We start from the raw sequence: 23,853 nt of genomic DNA, 5'->3' as shown, positions 1-23,853 counted from the left end.
CAAATCTAAATAATAAATAAATAATAATAAATAACAGCAATAATAAGGGACCGCCTTCTGCTGCACGAATCCCAGCGACCAGTTAGGTCCCACAGAGTGGGTCTTCTCCGGGTCCCGTCAACTAAACAGTGTCGCTTGGCGGGACCCAGGGGAAGAGCCTTCTCTGTGACGGCCCCGGCCCTCTGGAACCAACTCCCGCCAGAGATTAGAATTGCCCCCACCCTCCTTGCCTTTCGTAAGCTTCTTAAAACCCACCTCTGCCGCCGGGCATGGGGGAACTGAGATACTCTTTCCCCCTAGGCCTTTACAATTTTATGCATGATATGTCTGTATGTATGTTTGGTTTTATAATAAGGGTTTTAACTGTTTTAATATTAGATTGTTATATGCTGTTTTTATTACTGTTGTTAGCCGCCCCGAGTCTGCGGAGAGGGGTGGCATACAAATCAAATCAAATCAAATTAATGAATGAATGAATGAGTGAATGAATGATCAATATAAATACCAAATTTTTTAAAACCCATTGTAAAACATTATAAGACCCCATTATAAGACCACCATAAATCCTATCACACAACACGCATACCAATCAACATATTTGGGCCGTGGCTGATGTTAATATTCACAGCCCCCAGGCCTGCAGGCAAAGCCAGGTCTTCACAGCTTTCCAGAAGGCCAGTAGGGTGGGAACAGTATGGACATCGGATGGAGGGGGTTGGTTCCATAAAGCCGGGGCAGCCACAGAGAAGGCCCTCTCCCACGGTCCCGCCAACCTGCGTTGCCTGAAAAACGTCATTTTGCATTATACAAGTTTGGCCAACTTGAATTACTGGGAAAAAGAAAGGACTTAGTTCAGAGGACGAAATATATTGCTTGAATTCAATTTCCCTCCTACTCTGTTAAGTAGAGAATATGAACCATTTTTTCCTTAAAAGCATCCTTGAATAGGACAGTACGGTAGAAGGTCAATTCCTTCAATTAGCATCCCTGTGTTTTGCTTCATTTGATCCAAAACTATTTCTTGTCTATTGCACTTTGGGAAATATTAGACTGGCTGTCGGCTGTCTTATGAATATCTCTCAAACTCTCTGAAGTCAGGAAGTTCCCCGCAGAATAACAGACAGATTTGAAAGTACAGTGATCCCTCGATTTTCACGATCTCGTTCTTCGCGAAACGCTATATCGCGATTTTTCCCACCCGATGACGTCACTCTCTTCCTTCCTTTCTCATCTTTCTTTCACTCTCTCTTTCTCTATCTTGCTTCTTCCTCTCTCACACTCTCTTCCTCCCTCTCTCATCTCTTTCTTTCCTTCTCTCTCTTTCTCTATCTCTCCCCCTCTTGCTGGCGGGCGGCGGGCAGGCGGGCGGGCGAGCGGGGGCATCAGCGAGGAAGACCCAGGGAAGGTTCCTTTGGCCGCCCAGCAGCTGATCTGCTCGGCAGCGCGGTAGCAGCGAGGAGCCGAATCGGGGTTTCCCCTTTGCGTGGGCGGCGGGGAAACCCCGATCTTCGTCTGCTCGCTGCTGCTGCGCTGCCGAGCAGATCAGCTGCTGGGCGGCCGAAGGAACCTTCCCTGGGTCTTCCCCGCCGCCCACGCAAACTCCACCATCTGCGCATGCGCGGCCATGAAAAAAAGGGCGCGCATGCGCAGATGGTGTTTTTACTTCCGCAACCCTACATCGCGAAAAATAGATTATCGCGAGGGGTCTTGGAACTGAACCCTCGCGATAATCGAGGGATCACTGTATATTCAAATTGGGTTCCTAGACACCTAATTTGTGTTTCTGAAATCTTGAAAAAAAGTGGGATTAACCAGCAGGCATCAATCAGTCCATCTTGTACTTTCAAAACAGTCCCTCCAAAATAGTGGAAAATTCAGAATTGGGGTGTCTTCTACCTCTTGAAGATACGGGCTGTTTGATCCCCAACTTATTGCTGGCTTCTAACCAGTGGCATCCATAGGAAGGCTAAAAGAGGCATGTGAGATTGCCACATTTCAATTGGAGACTAGAGGTATAACAAGCAGGAAGAGGGAGATTATAATCCCGCTATATAGAGTGCTGGTGAGACCACATTTGGAATACTGTGTTCAGTTCTGGAGACCTCACCTACAAAAAGATATTGAAAAAATTGAACGGGTCCAAAGATGGGCTACAAGAATGGTGGAAGGTCTTAAGCATAAAACGTATCAGGAAAGACTTCATGAACTCAATCTGTATAGTCTGGAGGACAGAAGGAAAAGGGGGGACATGATCGAAACATTTAAGTATGTTAAAGGGTTAAATAAGATTCAGGAGGGAAGTGTTTTTAATAGGAAAGTGAACACAAGAACAAGGGGACACAATCTGAAGTTAGTTGGGGGAAAGATCAAAAGCAACATGAGAAAATATTATTTTACTGAAAGAGTAGTAGATGCTTGGAACAAACTTCCAGCAGACGTGGTTGGTAAATCCACAGTAACTGAATTTAAATATGCCTGGGATAAACATAGATCCATCCTAAGATAAAATACTGAAAATAGTATAAGGGCAGACTAGATGGATCATGAGGTCATTTTCTGCCGTCAGTCTTCTCTTTCTATGAGACTTTGATTGCAGTACAATAAATGGCATGTCTCTTGATACTCTTCCAACCCCCATTTTCGGCACTTGCACAATACAACACTTTCAGCTAAATGCTTCTCTTTTAGGAACACCCAGCCCAAAATTACTAATAATTCCCCATTCCAAACAAGTAAGCAATTTTTCAAAGGACAATTTTTATCCAATGCCGAAAAATGCCTAAACAGTGTCTTTGCTTGGGAAGCGCCTGACTGGTGATGAAATACGAAATCCAGCATAGTGATCTCGTTTGCTGTGTTGTATTGACATAATAATAATAATAATAATAATAATAATAATAATAATAATAATAATAATAATAATATGCCAATTTTACTTATCAAATTCAACTTGCTTTATTAATGTACTTCTTTAAAAATATCAGTTTTTGGCTTTGTGGACATAACTGTTTTTGTAAAAGAGCTTTCGGACATGTTCCAACTTGTTGGAAGTCTTTGCAAAGGGGGGCTGGAAGCATGAAATCAATGCGAATGGAAACACATTTCAGGATGGAAGAAATACTATGTCTTTCGCTCCTTTCCCCATTCATTTCCTTCCTTTTCAGTTCACAGCCATGCCATGTCACCACAGTCTGGGGAGTTCCCCATGTGGAAACAGCAGCTGCAACCGAGCCCTCTCCATAGTACTTAGATTGCATACAATTGTCACGCCTGGTCAAAATACAGCCTTTCGCGTTTTGACCCAAATGTGTAGGGAGCCTGTCAGAAGCTCTGTCAAGGCACATATTACAACAGATGTGCCAATAGTGTAAATATTTAAGTGTTCTGCTATTTGATTTCTGTTAAAAGTCAGTGACCTCTGCTGCAGTCTGCAACAGCTGTGTTAAGGACACATGTTTTAATTTATAATGTTAAATAAATCAGCTTTGTGTTCATTCTAACAGATGTAGGATTGTATTTTTAAAGGGTTCTGAGAAGGATTATCAGCTGTGGGTTAATTCTGGGAAAGAAGACGCCCCTTATCCTCTTATTGGTAAGTATGTGAAAGCGTATACTAATGGTGTAGGATTTGCTCTGTGTTGTATTCCTTCAAAAGTTTCAGAGTTAAACAAATACAGTGATACCTCGTCTTACGAACTTAATTGGTTCCAGGACGAGTTTCGTAAGGTGAAAAGTTTGTAAGATGAAACAATGTTTCCCATAGGAATCAATGGAAAAGCCAATACAGTGATCCCCCGAGTTTCGCGATCTCGATCATTGCGAAACGCTATATCGCGATTTTTCCACCCGATGACGTCACTCCCTTCCTTTCTCATCTTTCTTTCTCTCTCTCTTTCTCTATCTTGCTTCTTCCTCTCTCACACTCTCTTCCTCCCTCTCTCATCTCTTTCTTTCCTTCTCTCTCTTTCTCTATCTCTCCCCCTCTTGCTCTCGAGCGGCGCGTGGCACCCAGGGAAGGTTCCTTCGGCCGCCCACCAGCTGATCTGCTCGGCAGCGCAGTAGCAGCGAGGAGCCGAAGATGGGGTTTCCCCTTTGCGTGGGCAACGGGGAAACCCCATCTTCGGCTCCTCGCTGCTACTGCGCTGCTGAGCAGATCAGCTGGTGGGCGGCCGAAGGAACCTTCCCTGGGTCTTCAACTCCCAGAGCGGCGGACAAGCGGAAAAGCGGCAGACAAGCGGGCAGGCAGGCGGCTCCTCAGCTGCTGGGTCTTCCCAGGTGCGGAAGTAAAAACACCATCTGCGCATGCGCAGCCATGGAAAAAGGGGCGCGCATGCGCAGATGGTGTTTTTACTTCCGCACCGCTACATCGCGAGAAATCGATTGTCGCGAGGGGTCTTGGAACGGAACCCTCGCGATAATCGGGGGATCACTCTAATGCGTGCAAGCCCATTAGGAAAATCCAAAACATTAAGGCTTAAAAAAAAAAAAGCGGCGGGCAGACGAAGCTGGGGCGAACGGAGTGGGGGGAGGGACAGCGAGAGGTGCCAAGAGGTGGCAGTCCCAAGCAAAGCGAAAAGAGCCTCTCTTGAGCTCTATGGGTCTTTCCCTCCTGTTTTTGCCCACCCCGTTCTGCTCATTTTCCCTACACCTTTCTCCTCTCTTGAGCTCCATGAGTCCCTCCCGTTTTTGCCCACCCCTGGCAAAGATGAAGGGAATCGAGGAGCCTCAGGGAAATCCCGGCGGCTGCTCGGGTTTGTAAGGTGAAAATAGTTCGGAATAAGAGGCAAAAAAATCTTAAACACTGGGTTCGTATCATGAAAAGTTCGTATGAAGAGGGGTTCGTAAGACAAGGTATCACTGTAACAACATATAGGTAGTCCTTCACTTGCAACCGCTATTGCGACTGGAATGTCCATTGCTAAGCAAGGTGGTCGTTAAGTGAGTCGTGCCCAATTTTTTTTTTGCCACGGGTGCTAAGTGAATCATGCAATCGTTTAGCAAATTCGGCTTCCTCCAGTGGTTTTGCATGTTGGAAACTGGCTGAGAAAGGTCATAGATGGCGATCCCATAATAAACACAAGCTGGTGGCCAAACACCCAAATTTTAATCACATGTCCATTTGGATGCTGCAACAATTATAAATGTAAGGGCTGGTTGTAAGCCATTTTTTTCCAGAACTGTTATACAGTGTTCCCTCAATTTTCGCGGGTTCGAACTTCGCGAAAAGTCTATACTACGGTTTTTCAAAAATATTAATTAAAAAATACTTCACGGTTTTCCCCCCTATACCACGGTTTTTCCCACCTGATGACGTCATATGTCATTGCCAAACTTTCATCTGCCTTTAATAAATATTTAATAAACTTTAATAAATAAACATGGTGAGTAATAATCTAAATAGTTGCTAAGGGAATGGGAAATTGCAATTTAGGGGTTTAAAGTGTTAAGGAATGGCTTGTGATACTGTTCATAGCCAAAAATGGTGTATTTACTTCCGCATCTCTACTTCGCGGAAATTCGACTTTCGCGGGCGGTCTCGGAACGCATCCCCTGCGAAAATCGAGGGAACACTGTAATTTGAAATAGATGGTTATAAGTTGAGAACCTCTAACAAAATAGATTAAACTCAAAACAAAATAACATTACTCGTGATTTTGTTATTCAAATACAGCCTAAATAAGAATATTTTTAAAATCATCTAGAACAGTGTTTCCCAACCTTGGCAACTTGAAGATATCTGGACTTCAACTCCCAGAATTCTCCAGCCAGCATTTGCTGGCTGGGGAATTCTGGGAGTTGAAGTCCAGATATCTTCAAGTTGCCAAGGTTGGGAAACACTGATCTAGAACACCAGCTCCCAACCTTTTGGGCACCAGGGTCTAGTATTGTGGAGAAATTATTTTCTGTGTTGCGGACGGGGCGTGGTTTCATGTGCTGCCTGCATCCTGTGGGTGGGGCTTCACTTGTTTGCGTGGATCAGTTTCTGGCATGTTGTGGCTGGGTACCAGTCCACAGACTGGGGTTTGGGGACCCCTAATCTAGAAAAACTTTGCTGTGAGCATCGTATTACTGTATTTTTCGGAGTATAAGACATACCTTAGTTTTGGGGCAGGAAAATAGGGGGAAAAATCTACCTATCAGGTATTCATCTGGCTAGCGTCCTTAGTTTGGTCAGCTTCAGACCATTATTTTATCCCCTAGTTAGGGCTGGGGGAAAAACCTTATTCAGAGGGATTAGCAATGAAAAGCCTGCAAAGACTTAGGGTTGGGAAAAAAACCTTCTTCGGGGGAGTAAGAATAAAAAAAATCCTGCAATCCAAGAAGATTGTGAGCACCTCGGTAGGGGTGAATAAAATCTTTTTCCAAGGGAGTAGCAATGAAAACAAGCCTGCAAAGACATAAGGCTGGGAAAAAAACTTCAAAAGTAGCAATGAAAAAATCCTGCAAGCCGGGAAGATTGTTATCACCTTATTGGGGCTGAAACAAACATTTTCAGACAGAGTAGCTATGAAAACAAGCTTGAGAGCTAGGAAAAGCCAGGGAAGATCGTTAGCACCTTGTTAGGGTGGGGGGGAAATACCTTTGAAAAAGCTACATTCTGAGTATAAGACACCTCCAAATTTTCAGCTTCTTTCGGGTGTGTGTATTTGTCTTATACTCCAATCAGACAATCAGAATAAACTAATTTTAAACTAATTAATAGAATAAACTAATTTTAAACTGATTAATAGACAGCAAAAATCTCCTCCTTATCTGGGGATGAAGTTTCTGAAACCTCTGACTTTCTGTTGGATTGATGGGAATTGGAGCCTATTCATATTATGAAGGCTCATCGGGAATTTAATTTCATATTTGCAAAATCGAAACAGGCTTCACTTATTGCATGAAGCCATTTTATGGTTACGGGTTTGGCTGTGCTGTATGTATATCCAGCCACTGTGGTTTGTAAAATGTGATAAATGGCTTCAGATGTTGTGCAAATCAGCAACAACACCTGTGGACAAATCATGGTTTATCGTTAGTACATCCAAAGAAAAGCAACACAGAATTGTTCCAAATGCAATTCTTATCTACAATAGCTCTTGGCACAGTTACTGAAGATAAGATGACATGTTCTTGGCTGATTTTGTCAAATATGTTTTTTTTTAAAAGTGTGCCGCGAGTTCAGAAAACTTACTATAGCATCCTACTTTTACCTCTTTTTTAAAAAGTGTGTAGTGGTTTTGGCACATTGAGCTAGTTGAGCTGGGGTAAAGGAAAAGAGTATGGAATTTTTATGATTACTTTGGTTTGGGTTTGTTCCGTTTTTTTAAACCAGGAGCAATACAGATAATCATTGGGGTTATATCATTCTCTCAGAAAAATTTATCAACTGCCTTTGATATTTTCTTGGGAGCGTGTGCAAATAAGGATAAGTGCATGCGGTCAGTTGTAATAGATAGATTTGACCTCAGACTACTGAGAACCGAACTTCCAATTCCGACTTGCAGAACGCCTTATTTTGTTAAGCTTGAAAAGATAGGCCTGGTTTTCATAAATCACCCATTGAAAATATCAATGAGAATCCATTTAAACCTCTCATTACAAACCACAAATTGCTAGTAATCAGGCTATTTTTATAAGAAAAGGCTAGACCCCTCCTTCCATTTTTTTTTTCCTTTTTCCTTTTTTTTGTTTTGTCTCTTTTTGCATTCTTGTTCATAGGATTTTGACAGCCTTGTAAGAAGATGAGTTTAGAAAATCTCTTCCCTCCTGTAGGATGGGAACATAGTTTTCTCTTTCTCAAAATAAGCCCTTCCCTGAAAATACAATTTCCTCCGGTTAAGGTTAGGGAGACAGAGCTGGAAATCAGATAAGACGGTAAGAGGAGCCCTGTCTTGTTCCATGTGCTTCAAAATAATAACAACTTCCTGGAAATAAGGCAGAGTACAGTCTTACAAACCCCTCGTCATACAAACTTTTCGAGATACAAACCCGGGGTTTAAGATTTTTTTGCCTCTTCTTCCAAACTATTTTCACTTTAAAAACCCAAGCCGCCGCCACTGAGATGTCCCATCTCCAAACTTCTGTTGCCAGCGAAGCACCCATTTTTGCACTGCTGGGATTCCCCTGAGGCACCCCTCCATGGGAAACACCACCTCCAGATTTCCGTGGTCTTGCGATGCTGCAGGGGAATCCCAGCAGCGCAAAAACGGGCACTTCGCTGGCAACAGAAGTCCGGAGGTGGGGTTTCAAGGACTTCCATGTTTTTGCGATGCTGCAATTTCGCTGAGGCTTCCCTCGCTGGAAACACCACCTCCGGACTTCCATTGCCAGCGAAGCACCCATTTTTGCGCTGCTGGGATTCCCCTGCAGCATCACAAAAACACGGAAGTCCGGAGGTGCGGTTTCCCATGGAGGGAAGCCTCAGGGGAATCCCAGCAGTGCAAAAACGGGCGCTTCGGCTGGCAAAAGGGGTGAGTTTTGGGCTTGCACGCATTAATCACTTTTCCATTGATTCCTATAGGAAACATTTTTTGTCTTACAAACTTTTCACCTTACAAACCTCGCCCCGGAACCAATTAAGTTCGTAAGACGAGGTATCACTGTACTTATTTTGGGGTTGAAAAAAAATATAACACAGGAACTTATTTTCAGGGAAACATGATAAGTCCTAAAGCATTGATGGGATCGGGGTGGATTCTAACTTACTTTACCACTGGTTCGCTTCCTCCCATGCCACATGGCTGCACACACATTGAACACCACATGGCCACACTATGCAGGCATGCACATGGTTCATTGCACGCGCATGCGCAGTGCCAAAAACTCAACCAAAAAAAAGCCAAAACAAGATGGCGTGTGTGCAGTGCCAAACCCCAGCAAAAAATAGCAAGAAAAGTGCCCAAAACAAGATGGCAGCACATGTGCAGTGCCAAAAATTGCAGAAGCAAAAACCAGTTTAAAAATAGCAAAAAAAGAGAGACAAAAGCAAAGTGGCGGCATCCACAGACTGACACCGACAAAATGGGCTCTGTGACATCACCACCCGTTATTCCCAGTTCTACGGAACTGGTGTGAACCGGTACGAATCCACTTCTGGATAAAATCACCTGAACTTAAGGAAACCAAGACTTATATTTTCATCTCTGTTCTGATCATCAGTGGGTGTTGCACAAATGCAGATTGAAAGACAAATTGTTGCCTTTTGGCTTTTTGTTCCTTGCCTGCCATTACTCCCACGGACAGACTTAATGCATTTTTAAACATTTTTAGCCTTTGCAGAGCTTCATAGAAGCACATTGGCATACAATAGATTATTTTAAAACAAGACAAATATGGATTTGAATTTAATGTTAAAATACCTCCTTTTTTCTTAACATCATAAAGTTCCTTAGCGGTGGCCATATTTTTTCTGATCTAAAAAAGAAAGTACAGTACAGTGATCCCCCGATTATCGCGAGGGTTCCGTTCCAAGACCCCTCGCAATAATCGATAATTCGGGATGTAGTGGTGCGGAAGTAAAAACACCATCTGCGCATGCGCGCCCCTTTTTCCATGGCCGCACATGCGCAGATGGTGGAGTTTGCGTGTGGGCGGCGGGGAAGACCGGGGAAGGTTCCTTCGGCCGCCCAACAGCTGATCTGCTCCGCAGCGCGGCAGCAGCGAGGAGCCGAAGATGGGGTTTCCCCATTGCCCAGGCAACGGGGAAACCCCATCTTCGGCTCCTCGCTGCTGCCGCGCTGCAGAGCAGATCAGCTGTTGGGCGGCCGAAGGAACCTTCCCTGGTCTTCCTGCCGCCCAGGCAAAGGGGAAACCCCAAGATCGCTTGCCGCTTGCCCATTCGCCTGCTCGCTTGCCGCTTGCCCGTTCGCCCGCCCGCCTGCTCGCTTGCCTGTTCGCCCGCCCGCCTGCTCGCTTGCCGCTTGCCCGTTCGCCCGCCCGCCTGCTCGCTTGCCGCTTGCCCGTTCGCCCGCCCGCCTGCTCGCTTGCCGCTCGAGAGCAAGAGGGGGAGAGATAGAGAAAGAGAGAGAAGGAAAGAAAGAGATGAGAGAGGGAGGAAGAGAGTGTGAGAGAGGAAGAAGCAAGATAGAGAAAGAGAGAGAGAAAGAAAGATGAGAAAGGAAGGGAGTGACGTCATCGGGTGGAAAAATCGCGATATAGCGATTCGCAATGATCGGGATCGCGAAACTCGGGGGATCACTGTAATTGTAATTGGGATGTTGCAATACAGTGATCCCTCGATTAGCGCGGGGGTTACGTTCCAAGACCTCCCGCGCTAATCGATTTTCCGTGTTATAGTGGTGCGGAAGTAAAAACACCATCTGCACATGCGCGCCCTTTTTTTCCCATGGCCGCACATGCGCAGATGGTGGAGTTTGCGTGTGGGCAGCGGGGAAGACACAGGGAAGGTTCCTTTGGCCGCCCAACAGCTGATCTGCTCCGCAGCGCGGAAGCAGCGAGGAGCCGAAGATGGAGTTTCCCCGTTGCCCAGGCAAAGGGGAAACCCCATCTTCGGCTCCTCGCTACTGCCGCGCTGCGGAGCAGATCAGCTGTTGGGCGGCCAAAGGAACCTTCCCTGGGTCTTCCTGCTGCCCAGGCAAAGGGGAAACCCCAAGAGAGCCAAAAGAGCACCGGGCCGGTTGGTTCCCAACCAAAAGAGTTTACCCCGATTGTCCTCGGTGGGGGAAAACAGCGCGTCGCCAGGCTCCCCATCTTCAAGAGAGGCGCGACGGCTAGCCAGGATCCGCGCAGGGGAGAAAAGGCGCGCGCTCCCAGCCGCTGCGCCCCGCTTGGAGAGCAGCGGCGAGCAGAGCACAGAAGACGACGAGGCTTTCGAGGGCTCCAAGGCGGGCGGCGGCGCGTCCTTCGAGCACGCCGGCGGCGACCCCAAGCTGAAGGCGGCCACCACACACACACACACCGCCGCCGCCATCCACCCCGCCGGGTTCCCCGCTTGCTACCTCTTCGCCTTCTCCCGCCTCCGAGGCCGACCAGCCCAAGCCGCAACAGACACACACACACATACACGCACTCCCTCTCTCGCGCTCACACAGACGCACTCAGACAGAAAAGAAAAAAAAATCCCCAAAAGAGAGGGACAAGAGGCAGGCACAAAGCGGGGGCACAAGGGGAGCTGCCCGGCAGAGGTTGCTTTTTTTCTTCTCGTGGGCAAGTGGAGGGGGGGAGAGAGAAGGAAAGAGAGAGAAGGAAAGAAAGAGATGAGAGAGGGAGGAAGAGAGTGTGAGAGAGGAAGAAAGAGAGAGAGAAATGATAGAAAAAGGGGAGAAAAAAAGAGAAATGAGAAAATGATTGAAGCAGAGAATGACAGGAGAGAAAGAGACAGAGAAGTGACTCTTGGTGATGACGTATGACGTCATCGGGTGGGAAAAACCGTGGTATAGCAAAAAAAACCGTGTATTTTTTAATTAATATTTTTTGAAAAACCGTGTTGTAGCGTTTCGCACTAATCGAGACCGTGCTAATCGAGGGATCACTGTACTCCCAAAGAGTCAGGCCTTCCTGGATTTATTTTTTCCCCTTTTTTTGAAGATGGGCACTACATCAGCTCTTTTCCAGTCCTCTGGCAGTTCCCTGGTCCTCCAAGATCTTTGAAAGATATACAGTAATCCCTTGCTACTTCGTGGTTCATCTTTTATTTATTTATTTTATTTATTTATTTGATTTTTATGTCGCCCTTCTTAGACTCAGGACGGCTTATAACATGTTAGCAATAGCACTTTTTAACAGAGCCAGCATATTGCCCCCACAATCCAGGTCCTCATTTTACCCACTTCAGAAGGATGGAAGGCTGAGTCAACCTTGAGCCAGTGATGAGATTTGAACCGCTGACCTTCAGATCTATAAGTCCGCTTCAGTGGCCTGCAGTACAGCACTCTACCTGCTGCGCCACCCCGGCTCATTTGCGGATTCCTTATTTCACGAGTTTTCAAGGGGGGCTTAAATCCATTAAATTCATTGGAAATTTTAAATCCATTAAAAATTCATAAAATCCTTCTACAGTACTACTGTACTCTATTAAAGAAACTGATAGGATATCACATGTAGTTCCAGCTGAGAAACATGATCAAATGACTGTTTAATGCAAAGGGTGGGTTTTAAAAGTCCAAATACTCATTAAATACATAAAATATCTTTCCTCTACTTCACGGAAATTCGTTTTTCACCTGTGGTCTTGAAACGCATCCCCTGTGAAAAAACAAGGGATTTTATTTATTTATTTATTTATTTATTTATTTATTTATTGATTTATTGATTTATTGATTTAGATTTGTATGCCGCCCCTCTCCGCAGACTCGGGGCGGCTCAAAACAAAGTAAAAAAAACAATCTACAACAAATCTAAATTATTGTTTAAAAATATTTAAAAGACTCAATTTTCTAAACACACATACATACAAACATACCATTCATAAATTGTATCTGCCTGGGGGAGATATTTCAGTTCCCCCATGCCTGACGACAGGGGTGGGTCTTAAGGAGCTTACGAAAGGCAAGGAGAGTAGGGGCAGTTCTAATCTCCGGGGGGAGTTGATTCCAGAGGGTCGGGGCCGCCACAGAGAAGGCTCTTCCCCTGGGGCCCGCCAACCGACATTGTTTACTGTAGTTATCTTTCTAAAATAGCTATATCTACGATAATGACAATCTCCACTTTCGTAACTATGATTTTTCATGTTGCAATTCAATTTGACATGTGCTGAGAACAGGTGGCAGAACCTTATCAACCACGCCTGACTTGAGAAGATATACAGGTCAAGCTTGATTAATATTTGAGTGGGAGAATTCTTGGGCTGAATGCTCAGCTGGGAAATCACAACACACCCTCAAAGAAATCGGTGACAACCCACATCTGTGCTCTTTCTATACAATTCCATAAATTGTATCCATATAGCGCTCCCCCCTTCAATTGGAAATTTAAGGAATCCTCTGATCAGTGAGATACATTTGAAAAGATTCAAGCGGGGCAAATAAAACTTGAATTTTGGATAGTTGTTTTTTTTTTAATTGACAGGAAAAGCCCCCATCCTAAATTAAACAGCTGGAAACTACAGAAATGCTATACTGTATATATTTTCAATGAAATAAGATGTAAAATAGATACGTTGAGCTTCTGTTTGACTTAACAAATCTGTTTTATTACTTAAAAGTAAAACCCAGTCCTCACTACAAGGGATAGAATCTCACTTAGTGATATTTTTCATGTTTCATGTACTTGCAGCTTTTAATTTTGTTTTGAAATATGGTCTCTGGCTGTTGGTACTTAGAGGTGTAAATCATAACATCTCAGTAGATGTTTGGACGGCTTGCAAAAATTTAGCAAGGATTTTTAAAACACAATTATGTAGTGATTATAACAGGAAAATTTAGCAGCTCCTAAATTTGCTTTTGCAATGAACAAAGTGTGGTTAAAACTCTTCTTTAAAAGCAACTGTCTTGCAAATATCCAAGAACAAGTCAAGATTCTAGCAACCAGGAATCTAAACTAGGTTTAACCTCAGAGGGAAAATATTGCACAGGAAGACTGTGGACTGAGATTGGTTCTGCTACTGAATCCAGATTCTGTTTTCTAAATTGGAGTATATTTTTGCTCAGTATCTTAATTCTAAATCAGAGGTCTTCAAACCAGGCAACTTTAAGACTTGTGGACTTCAATTCCCAGAATTCTCCAGCCAGCAAATTCTGGGAGTTAAAAGCTGGAGAATATTTATTCATTCATTCATTCATTCATTCATTCATTCATTCATTCATTCATTCATTCATTCATTCATTTAGTCCAATACATAATACACATCGAAGAGAATAGATATGTAGTAATATAAATAAAGAAAAGAATAGAAGAAAAGATATAAAAGTATAGGTGAACATATTTGAAAGGAAGAAAAGATAAATGAGATAAGGAGAGACAATTGGACAGGGGATGGAAGGCACACTGGTGCACTTATGCACGCCCTTTACTGACCTCTAAGGAACCTGGAGAGGTCAATCGTAGATAGTCTAAGGGGAAAATGTTGGGGGTTAGGGGTTGACACTACTGAGTCAGGTAATGAGTTCCACGCTTCGACAACTCGGTTGCTGAAGTCATATTTTTTACAGTCAAGTTTGGACCAGTTAATATTAAGTTTGAATCTGTTGCGTGCTCTTGTGTTGTTGTGATTGAAGCTGAAGTAGTCATTGACAGGTAGAACATTGCAGCATATGATCTTGTGGGCAAAACTTAGATCGTGTTTTAGGCGTCGTAGTTCTAAGCTTTCTAGACCTAGGATTGATAGTCTGCTTTCGTAGGGTATTCTGTTTCAAGTGGAGGAGTGAAGGGCTCTTCTGGTGAAGTATCTTTGGACATTTTCAAGGATGTTGATGTCCGAAATGTGGTATATGTGAACTGTATTCAAGGATGGGTCTGGCAAAAATTTTGTAGGCTCTGGTGAGTAGTGTGAGATTCCCAGAGCAGAAGCTACGTAGGATCAAGTTAACAACTCTAGAAGCCTTTTTGGCGATATTGTTGCAGTGGGCTTTGGCACTTACATCATTTGATATTAGTATTCCAAGATCTTTTACTGAGTGTGGGTTGGCTGTGAGAATTTGTTTATTCAGTTTATATATGAGGTTTGGATTCTTTTTGCCGATGTGGAGGGTAGAACATTTGCTGGTTGATATTTGAAGTTGCCAGGTGTAAGACCAATCTGCGACAAAGTCGAGGTCTTTTTGGAGAGTAGATGTGTTGTCCATGGTGTTGAAAAGTTTTACATCGTCGGCGAAAACACAGTTGCTTGTGATATGATCGCAGAGGTCGTTGATGTAGAGAATGAATAGAGTAGGTCCTAGTACGCTGCCTTGGGGAACGCCACTTTTAACCGGGACAGGGGTGGAAATTCTGGGAGTTGAAGTCCACAAGTCTTAGTTTGAAGACCTCTGTCCCAGATAGCTGACTCAAACTGACGGTTCTTGGAAGTTCTGGTAAAAGACCAAAATAGGGCCAACTAATCTGATGTGAACTTACTATATGTGAGAAAAGAGTCAAATTACACGTGCATGTTTTCCTTTGAGAGAGGAAGATAACATACATGTATATACAGTATTTCAATATTTCAACTGTTTTTCTTCTTAACTAGTTAAAAGGCTAATGTTGAATGCAGATATATAGAGTTCCCCACGCTGAGGTTTGACCCTGAAGCAATTTGATCTGCCTCCGTTTCCTAATAACCTCTTCCAATTGCCTGGTTCACCATAAGGACTTCACAATCTTAAGCTGAAAACAGCGAGACTTGCTATGAATGCCAGAGTAGCAAAAGTTGGCTTCCTTAAGCAGTCTAAATCCTTCCATTGTAAGGATACACATTAACTTATCCTACTCTGTGGGATGTACTGCTTATCAAGGAAAACTGGAGGAGAAGAAAAGAATAACATGTTTTCATATGGTATCCAGATGTCGTTTTGCAGGCCTCGGGCTACAAACTCAGAAATCTCTGTTATTTCTGTTCATTTGAGATATACAAAAGCCGAGGCTTTTAGTGCCCAGCAGTTGACTTGACTGACATACAATGCTCTGTATTTGCCCTGTACAGGAGAAATAATAATGGCTGTTCTAAGAAATAATAGTGGATATATTTTAAAGTCACTGGATATGTCAGTCCTTCATTTTGGTTGACCTGTGCCCACATATCTAACACGGTCAGTTAGTAAAAGCACACCATAATTTTTCCATTTGTAGCAGACCGAATCTGAAGTTGGGTTAGAAAGTAGGGGAAGACTTTAGAAAATCCTGAGTATCAAATAATTATTTGTTGGTTTGTTCTTGTTTTGTCAAGCATATATAAGATTACAAAGAAAGTATAAACATGAATAACATGAATGTATAAACATGGTTTCGACTGTGGCGAGGAGGGCGTTTGCCCAGGTTCGCCTGGTGCACCAGTTGTGGCCCTATTTGGACAGGGAATCATTGCTCACAGTCGCTCATGCCCTCATCACCTCGAGGTTCGATTACTGCAACGCTCTCTACATGGGGCTACCTTTGAAAAGTGCTCGGAAACTTCAGATCGTGCAGAACGCAGCCGCGAGAGCCATCGTGGGGCTTCCAAGATTCGCACACGTTTCTACAACACTCCGTGGCTTGCATTGGCTGCCTATCAGTTTCCGGTCACAATTCAAAGTGTTGGTCATGACCTTTAAAGCCCTACATGGCATTGGACCAGAGTACCTCTGGAACCGCCTGCTACCGCACAAATCCCAGCAACTGATAAGGTCCCACAGAGTTGGCCTTCTCCGGGTCCCGTCAACTAAACAATGTCGTTTGGCGGGCCCCAGGGGAAGAGCCTTCTATGTGGCGGCCCAGGCCCTCTGGAACCAACTCCCCCCGAAGATTAGAACTGCCCCCACCCTTCCTGTCTTTCAAACTACTCAAGACTCACTTATACCGCCAGGCATGGGGGAGTTGAGACACCTTTCCCCCAGGCTTTCTTTATACTTTGTTTTATGTTTGGTATGAATGTGCTGTGTGGTTTTTTAAATAATGACAGGGTTTTATATGTTTTTTTAGTTTTAGATTTGTTCCACTACTATATTGTTTTTATTGCTGTTGTGAGCCGCCCCGAGTCTTCGGAGAGGGGCGGCATACAAATCTAATAAATAAATAAAATAAATAAATAAATGGTTATGAATACATGATATGGTTACGAATACATGGGGACATTAGGACAGGGATGGCAGGCACATTGGTGCGCTTATGCACGCCCCTTACAGACCTCTTAGGAATGGGGTGAGGTCAACGGTAGACAGTCTAAGGCAGTGATGGCGAACCTATGACACAGGTGCCACAGGTGGCACGTGTAGCCATATCTATTGGCACACAAGCCGTTGTCCTAGCTCAGCTACAACGTGCCTCTATGTGCCAGCCAGCTGATTTTGGGCTCTCACAGAGGTGCTGGAAGGGTGTTTTTGGCTTCCAGAGAGCCTCCGGGGGGATGGGGAAAGGCATTTTTACCCTCCCTGGCTCCAGGGGAGCCTGGGGAGGACAAAACATGAGCCTACTGGGCCCATCGGAAGGTGGGAAACAGGCTATTTCCGACCTCAGAGGGCCTCCTGGGGGTGGGGGAAGCTTTTAATTATGGGTGTTGGCACTTGTGCCTGAGGGATAGAGTGCGCACATGTTCTTTCGGCACCAGAGGAATAAAAGCTTCGCCATCACTGGTCTGAGGTTAAAGTTTTTAGCGTTTGGGGACGAGACCACAGAGTCAGGTAGTTCATTCCAGGCATTGATCACTCTGTTGCTGAAGTCGTATTTTCTGCAATCGAGTTTGGAGTGCTTTACCTTGAGTTTATACCTATTGTATGCTTGTGTATTGTTGTGATTAAAGCTGAAGTCGTCATTGCCAAGAAGGGCATTGTAGCAGATAATTTTATGTGCTTCACTTAGATCAGACTGAAGGCGACGTAGTTCTAAATTGTCTAGGCCCAAAATTTCAAGTCTGGTGACATAAGATATTCTGTTGCAAACAGAGGAATGAGAGAATAGTGTAAATATCTATGGAGATTTTCAGTCATCCAGTTGTCCCAAAGGTGTTTTTTCCAAAGACAACCCAACGTTCTTGGTTTTGCTTGAGGATATTTCACTTCTCATCCTAGACTCGCAGCGGTCCCCAAACTACGGCCCGGGGGCCGGATGCGGCCCGCTGAGGCAATTTAACCGCCCCGCAGCAGCCCACGAGATTTTATCAATAGATATAATAAGCTCCCGAATCTCCTGTCAACTCACCGCGGTCTGCTGCTGAACGAGGAGGCGGTACAGAGGCAAGGGGCGTGGATGATAGGAGGGAGAGAGAGAGGGAGGGAGAGAGAAAGAGGGAGAGATACAAAGAGGGAGAGAGAAAGAAAATGAGTGAGAGAAAGAGAGAGGGACAAAGAAAAAGAGGGAGAGATAGAGAGGAAGAGAGAAAGGGGGATAGATGGAGAGAGAGAGAGAGAAAAAGAGAAAAATGAGAAAATAATGGAGAGAAAACGAGGGAGAGGAAAATGAAACAAATGAGAGAGAAGAAAAGAGGGAGGGAAGAGAGAAATGGAGAGGAAAAAGGGAGGGAGGGAGGGAAGGAAGGAGAAATGGAGGGAGTTTGTTGATTTAAGTTTAAATTACTTTTATTACTTAATTATTTAATTACTTCTTTATTTTAAATATTGTATTTGTTCCCATTTTGTTTTTTACTTTAAATAAGATTTGTGCAGTGTGCATAGGGATTTGTTCATGGGTTCTTTTTATAGTCCAGCCCTCCAACAGTCTGAGGGACAGTGAACTGGCCCCCTGTGTAAAAAGTTTGGGGACCCCTGCTAGAGGCTCAACTGAAGAAGTTTCTTGGATGAGAAGCAAAATGTCTCAAGCAGAACAAAGGAAGTCCTGCTGCCTTTTGAAAAAGCACCTTTGGGATAAATGTAGTGTAAAATAAAGTGGTTATGATGCTTTTTTCCCCTAGGGATTACAGTCCATTTAGAATAAACATTATTGTGACATTCTAGTAGGTCTTGTTGTTTGGAATGTTACTTCTTTTTCATATATGCAAATTAAAATCTCTTCTTCTTTTATGAGCAGGGCATGAATATCCCTTTGGAATTAAAATGAGCCACGTTCGTGACACCTTGCCCCAGGCACAGGGGACAAAGGATGGGGATTGTCCTCTGGATCTTCAGGGAGCTTTCCTAATAGACCAGTTGCCCCGTGAGCTTCAGTGCCAGTTTATTCTCAAGCCAAGTCGACTGGTCACTGGGCATCAGTTGAATGGTGAGTGTTCTCACTTACAAAAAGCTTCATTCAGCAGGTGTCTCCCAGTAGGGTTGTAGGCAGTGGTGGGCTACTAGCCGGAACGCCTAATTGGGCTCGCCCCCATTCTATAATATTATGGCACCCTACCGTCCTCGACAATATACAACTACAACAGAAAACCCGGAATCCACTTGTCATAAGAGGAATTGATAATAAACTCAGGTATTCGGCATGACCTAGTGGGCTACACCTACAACTAGGAGTGGGCTACTAGCCGGAACACCTAATTGGGCTTGCGTCTGAGAATTTGGAGGCCCCGTGAGTTTGAGCGGAGTTATGCTGCTGTGCCCGGGCAGGTAGCGAAATCGTGCACGGAGACGCAGGTGTGCCCGTGTTCTGCATGTGCGGAAGCAAAAAACTTTGCCGGAACATGAGCGCATCTGTGTCTACCTGCACGATTGCACTATCTGCACGGGCGCAGCAGCATAACTCCACTCGATCTCAAAAAAGGTTCCCCATCACTAATCTGTATCCTCATCTTAACACCTTAACCACAAATAATGTTTGAATTTCCACAACAGGTATAGTTTTCTCTCCTAAAATAAACAAAAAGCAAATTTACTTTCTTTCTTCAGAGTTAAGCCAAAAGCCATTTAAAAGGAAAAGATCAATTATAAACTGGGCCTTCTGGCGAGAAACAGGTGCTCCAGTTGACCATTTAGTGCCATCTCCAACATCTTCCAAACCAGGAAAGCTGTTCGGCCTTTCCCTCTCATCCATCTGTGAGAATGATAATCTGCCCAAACCTATCTTGGTAAGTCTTTTTTACATGCTGAGCAGATGATAACTCTCTGGCTAAAGATGTTCACAAGTAGTCCTGGGACACATTTGGGCTGTTGAGAATATGCAACAGTCAATCTCTTTATTGAAAAAATACTAGAACTTACTACCACAATTGAGCTCAAAATTTCTGTTGTTAAACAAGACAGTTGTTCAGTGAATTTCGCCATTAAGTTAGCAACATGGTTGTGTTGGAGTAATGTTTTGCAGAAGCTAGCCCACCCAAATAGCCAAAGCAGCTAGCCAGCATGCCTCAGACCAGGAACATTTATCTTGAAGATAATTGAAGACAAGTACAGCAGAGTTTCTTAGGACAATATTTACTTCTTTCCTAGCAAACCTACACTAACTATTTACACTGTAACTATATCTCTCTAGAAGTTACTATACAAAATACTCACAATTCTCTATCTACTATTCTCAATTACAATATACAGCTACAAGTCTTCAGCCACCGCAAGCCACACTAATTCACAAGCCACTCTGAACCATACTAAGCCACAATACCTTCTAGCCAAGCCACACCTATGCAAAGGTGCATTACATATACAGTGGTACCTCGAGATACGAGTTTAATTCGTTCCGGACCTGGGCTCTTAAGTCGAGCAGCTCTTATCTCGAACGACTTTTCCCCATAGGAATTAATGTAAATAATTTTAATTGGTTCCAGCCCTCAAAAAACTCACAAAGTTAGTCTAAATTATGCAGAAAGACATGTTTTTAATGAAGAAATGTACATGTACATATAAATGAATAATGAAGTTTCTTTCACTTAACTTGTAAACTTTCTTAAACTTTTAAATTTACACATGTTCAACTTGTCTGCCACCCAATCCTGTAGGACAGAGGTCCCCAACCCTTTTTGCACCAGGGACCGGCTTTAAGCGATCAAGAGAGGAATGGGTGAAGGAATGGACGGAGGGTGGGAAGGAAGGAAGGAAAGAGGGAAGGGACAGGAACAGAGGAAGGAAGCAAGGAAACTTATGAAAGGGGAGAGTAAGAGAGGAATGAGTGAAGGGAGGGAGGGAGGGAAGAAGGTGGGAAGGAGAAAGAAAAGAAGAAATAGAGGAAGGGAAGGTAAAAGAGAGAAAGAAAAAGAGCAAGAAAGAAAGCTGCAAGCACCCCCCCGAGCCCCCCAGGCCGGCTGCAACCTTTTAAAACACGCGCGCCGCTTCACAGCTGTCTCCTGAAGCCGAACGCGGAAGTTAGCGTTTGGCTTCAGGAGACAGCTCCTTGGCGCTTGTATCTCGAATTTGGGCTTGTAAGTAGAACAAAAATATCTCTCCCCTCCCAGCTCTTATCTCGAGTTGCTCTTAAGTAGAGCAGCTCTTATGTCGGGGTTCCACTGTATATACTTTTGTCAGCCAATCAGATTACATTACAATCTGCATATTCACCGTGACTAAGCAGTTTTACTTGGTTCAAGTCATTTCAATTATTACAATTCTTCTCTCTGCAATTTGGAATATTACTAAGGTAGGCCCCGATCCTGACAGGTTGTTAAGTGGATCTTGTTTCCCCATTGACTCTATCTATCTATCTATCTATCTATCTATCTATCTATCTATCTATCTATCTATCTACCTACCTACCTATCTACCTGCCTGCCTACCTACCTACCTATTTGTCAAACAAGTATAGTATTATTAACAGAACATAACATAAGTAGAACGTAGTAATAGAAAGGATAATAAGACAGTAGGACAGGGACATTAGGCACAAAAGTGCACTTATGCACGCCCCTTACAGACCTATTAGAAAAGGGGAGAGGTCAATTGTAGATAATGTAAGGTTGAAGATTTTGGGGTTGGGGGAAGCAACAACAGAGTCAGGTAATGAGTTTCAGGCGGTGACCAATCTATTGCTGAAATCGTATTTTCTGCAGTCAAATTTAGAGCGATTTACATTCAGTTTGTATCTATTACGTGCTCTTGTGTTGTTGTTGTTAAAGGTGAAGTAGTCACTGACAGGGAGTACATTATGATGTATGATTTTATGAACAACAGTTAAATCAGTTCGGAGACGACATAGTTGTAAATTTTCTAGATGTAGTATTTGAAGTCTGGGGGAGTAGGGTAATTTGTTACGTGAGGAGGAATGAAGGACTCTTCTTGTGAAGTATTTCTGGACTCCTTCAATCGTATTAATGTCTGATATGCAGTGTGGATTCCATACAGGTGAGCTGTATTCTAGAATAGGTCTGACAAATGTTTTGTATGCTCTGGTTAATAGATCAGTGTTTAGAGAAGAAGCTACGTAAGATGCTCACACGACCCCTGGACACTGCAACTGTCATAAACCAAGGTGTCTGAATTTTGATCACATAAGCCAATTTTTCCAGTGCCATAATAATAATAATAATAATAATTATTATTATTATTATTATTATTATTATTATTATTAATTAGATTTGCATGCCGCCCCTCTCCGAAGACTCAGGGCGGCTCGCAACAATGATAAAAACAATATTATAATGGCACAAATCTAATATTAAAAAACTAAAAACCCTATCATAATTAAAAACCAAACAGCACATACATACCAAACATAAATTATAATAAGCCTGGGGGAAAGATGTCTCAAATCCCCCATGCCTGGCGGTATAGGTGGGTCTTAAGTAGTTTACGGAAGACAAGGAGGGTGGGAGCAGTTCTAATCTCCGGGGGGAATTGATTCCAGAGGGCCGGGGCCACCACAGAGAAGGCTCTTCCCCTGGGCCCCGCCAGACGACATTGTTTAGTCGACGGGACCCGGAGAAGGCCGGAGAATGGACACTAAGTTAACTATTTAAGTCGGGAATTATCCTTATTTGCCATTGTGGACATGACCAGTCATGAAACTAGACTTGGGAAATCTAGTTTGTAGATGGCAAATTAGATTCTTTAAACACTCTGCCATCTCCTGTGAGGTCAGTGGCGGATTGCTACCGGTTCGACTTGTTATGGTGTATTGGTAGTGGCGGCAGCAACCCTCAACCCATCTGCCTGGACATCATCAAAAAACACGAGTGACGTTGAGCTGGCCAACAAAACCAAACCCTGATGCAGGCGTCAATGAAATTGAGTTTGACACCCTTGTTTCAGAGCATAGTAAGAGAATATATGCTGTTAGCTAGGTGGAGTACTATAACAAGACCTGTATCTATTACCTTAATAAGCATCCAATCTTACGACTTGTTCTTTTCTTAGATTTAGGCTTTATGTTGAGATAGTGAAGGCTGAAACCATAAGTTGGCATGTATCTGCCAAAGATAATTTACAAATTAGGAGCTCCTTTGAAGATATCCCTTCCCTTTAGATCAACTTTGTTCTTTTTTCTTCTTCACAAACTGTTTCAACTCCTACCCTCAAAATGTCGCTACAGAGCATTGCACACCAAGACAACTAGACACAAGAACAGTTTTTTCCCGAACGCCATCACTCTACTAAACAAATAATTCCCTCAACACTGTCAGACTTTTTACTAAACCTGCACTTCTATTTCTACTAGTTTTTCTCATCATTCCTATCATCCTTTTCCTCCCACTTAGGACTGTATGACTGTAACTTGTTGCTTGTATCCTAAGATTTTTATTAATATTGTTTCTTCATTGCTTATTTGATCCCTATGACAATCATTAAGTGTTGTATCACATGATTCTTAAAAACATAGAAACATAGAAGACTGACGGCAGAAAAAGACCTCATGGTCCATCTAGTCTGCCCTTATACTATTTCCTGTATTTTATCTTAGGATGGATATATGTTTATCCCAGGCATGTTTAAATTCAGTTACTTTGGATTTACCAACCACGTCTGCTGGAAGTTTGTTCCAAGGATCTACTACTCTTTCAGTGAAATAATGTTTTCTCATGTTGCTTTTGAGCTTTCCCCCAACTAACTTCAGATTGTATCCCCTTGTTCTTGTGTTCACTTCCCTATTAAAAACACTTCTCTCCTGGACCTTATTTAACCCTTTAACATATTTAAATGTTTCGATCATGTCCCCCCTTTTCCTTCTGTCCTCCAGACTATACAGATTGAGTTCATTAAGTCTTTCCTGATACGTTTTATGCTTAAGACCTTCCACCATTCTTGTAGCCCATCTTTGGACCCGTTCAATTTTGTCAATATCTTTTTGTAGGTGAGGTCTCCAGAACTTAACACAGTATTCCAAATGTGGTCTCACCAGCGCTCTATATAAGGGGATCACAATCTCCCTCTTCCTGCTTGTAATACCTCTAGCTATGCAGCCAAGCATCCTACTTGCTTTTCCTACTGCCCGACC

The 23,853-nt window shown here is 43.5% G+C and overlaps 1 protein-coding gene across 4 annotated transcripts in view; it reads left to right on the top strand.

The window, feature by feature from the left end:
* ARHGAP20 (Rho GTPase activating protein 20) overlaps positions 1-23,853 on the top strand; it is a 146,873-nt gene that overhangs the window by 108,879 nt on the left and 14,141 nt on the right. For all 4 annotated transcript variants that reach the window (XM_070749755.1, XM_070749754.1, XM_070749757.1 and 1 more), the window contains exons 8-10: positions 3,526-3,592; positions 18,577-18,765; positions 19,383-19,561. In XM_070749755.1, coding sequence (XP_070605856.1) covers positions 3,526-3,592; positions 18,577-18,765; positions 19,383-19,561 — 435 coding nt within the window. The remainder of the gene's footprint in view (positions 1-3,525; positions 3,593-18,576; positions 18,766-19,382; positions 19,562-23,853) is intronic.

This window comes from Erythrolamprus reginae, chromosome 4 (assembly GCF_031021105.1).
Source record: "Erythrolamprus reginae isolate rEryReg1 chromosome 4, rEryReg1.hap1, whole genome shotgun sequence".
Lineage (NCBI taxonomy): Eukaryota > Metazoa > Chordata > Lepidosauria > Squamata > Dipsadidae > Erythrolamprus > Erythrolamprus reginae.
This window is presented reverse-complemented; position numbering and strand designations above follow the sequence as displayed.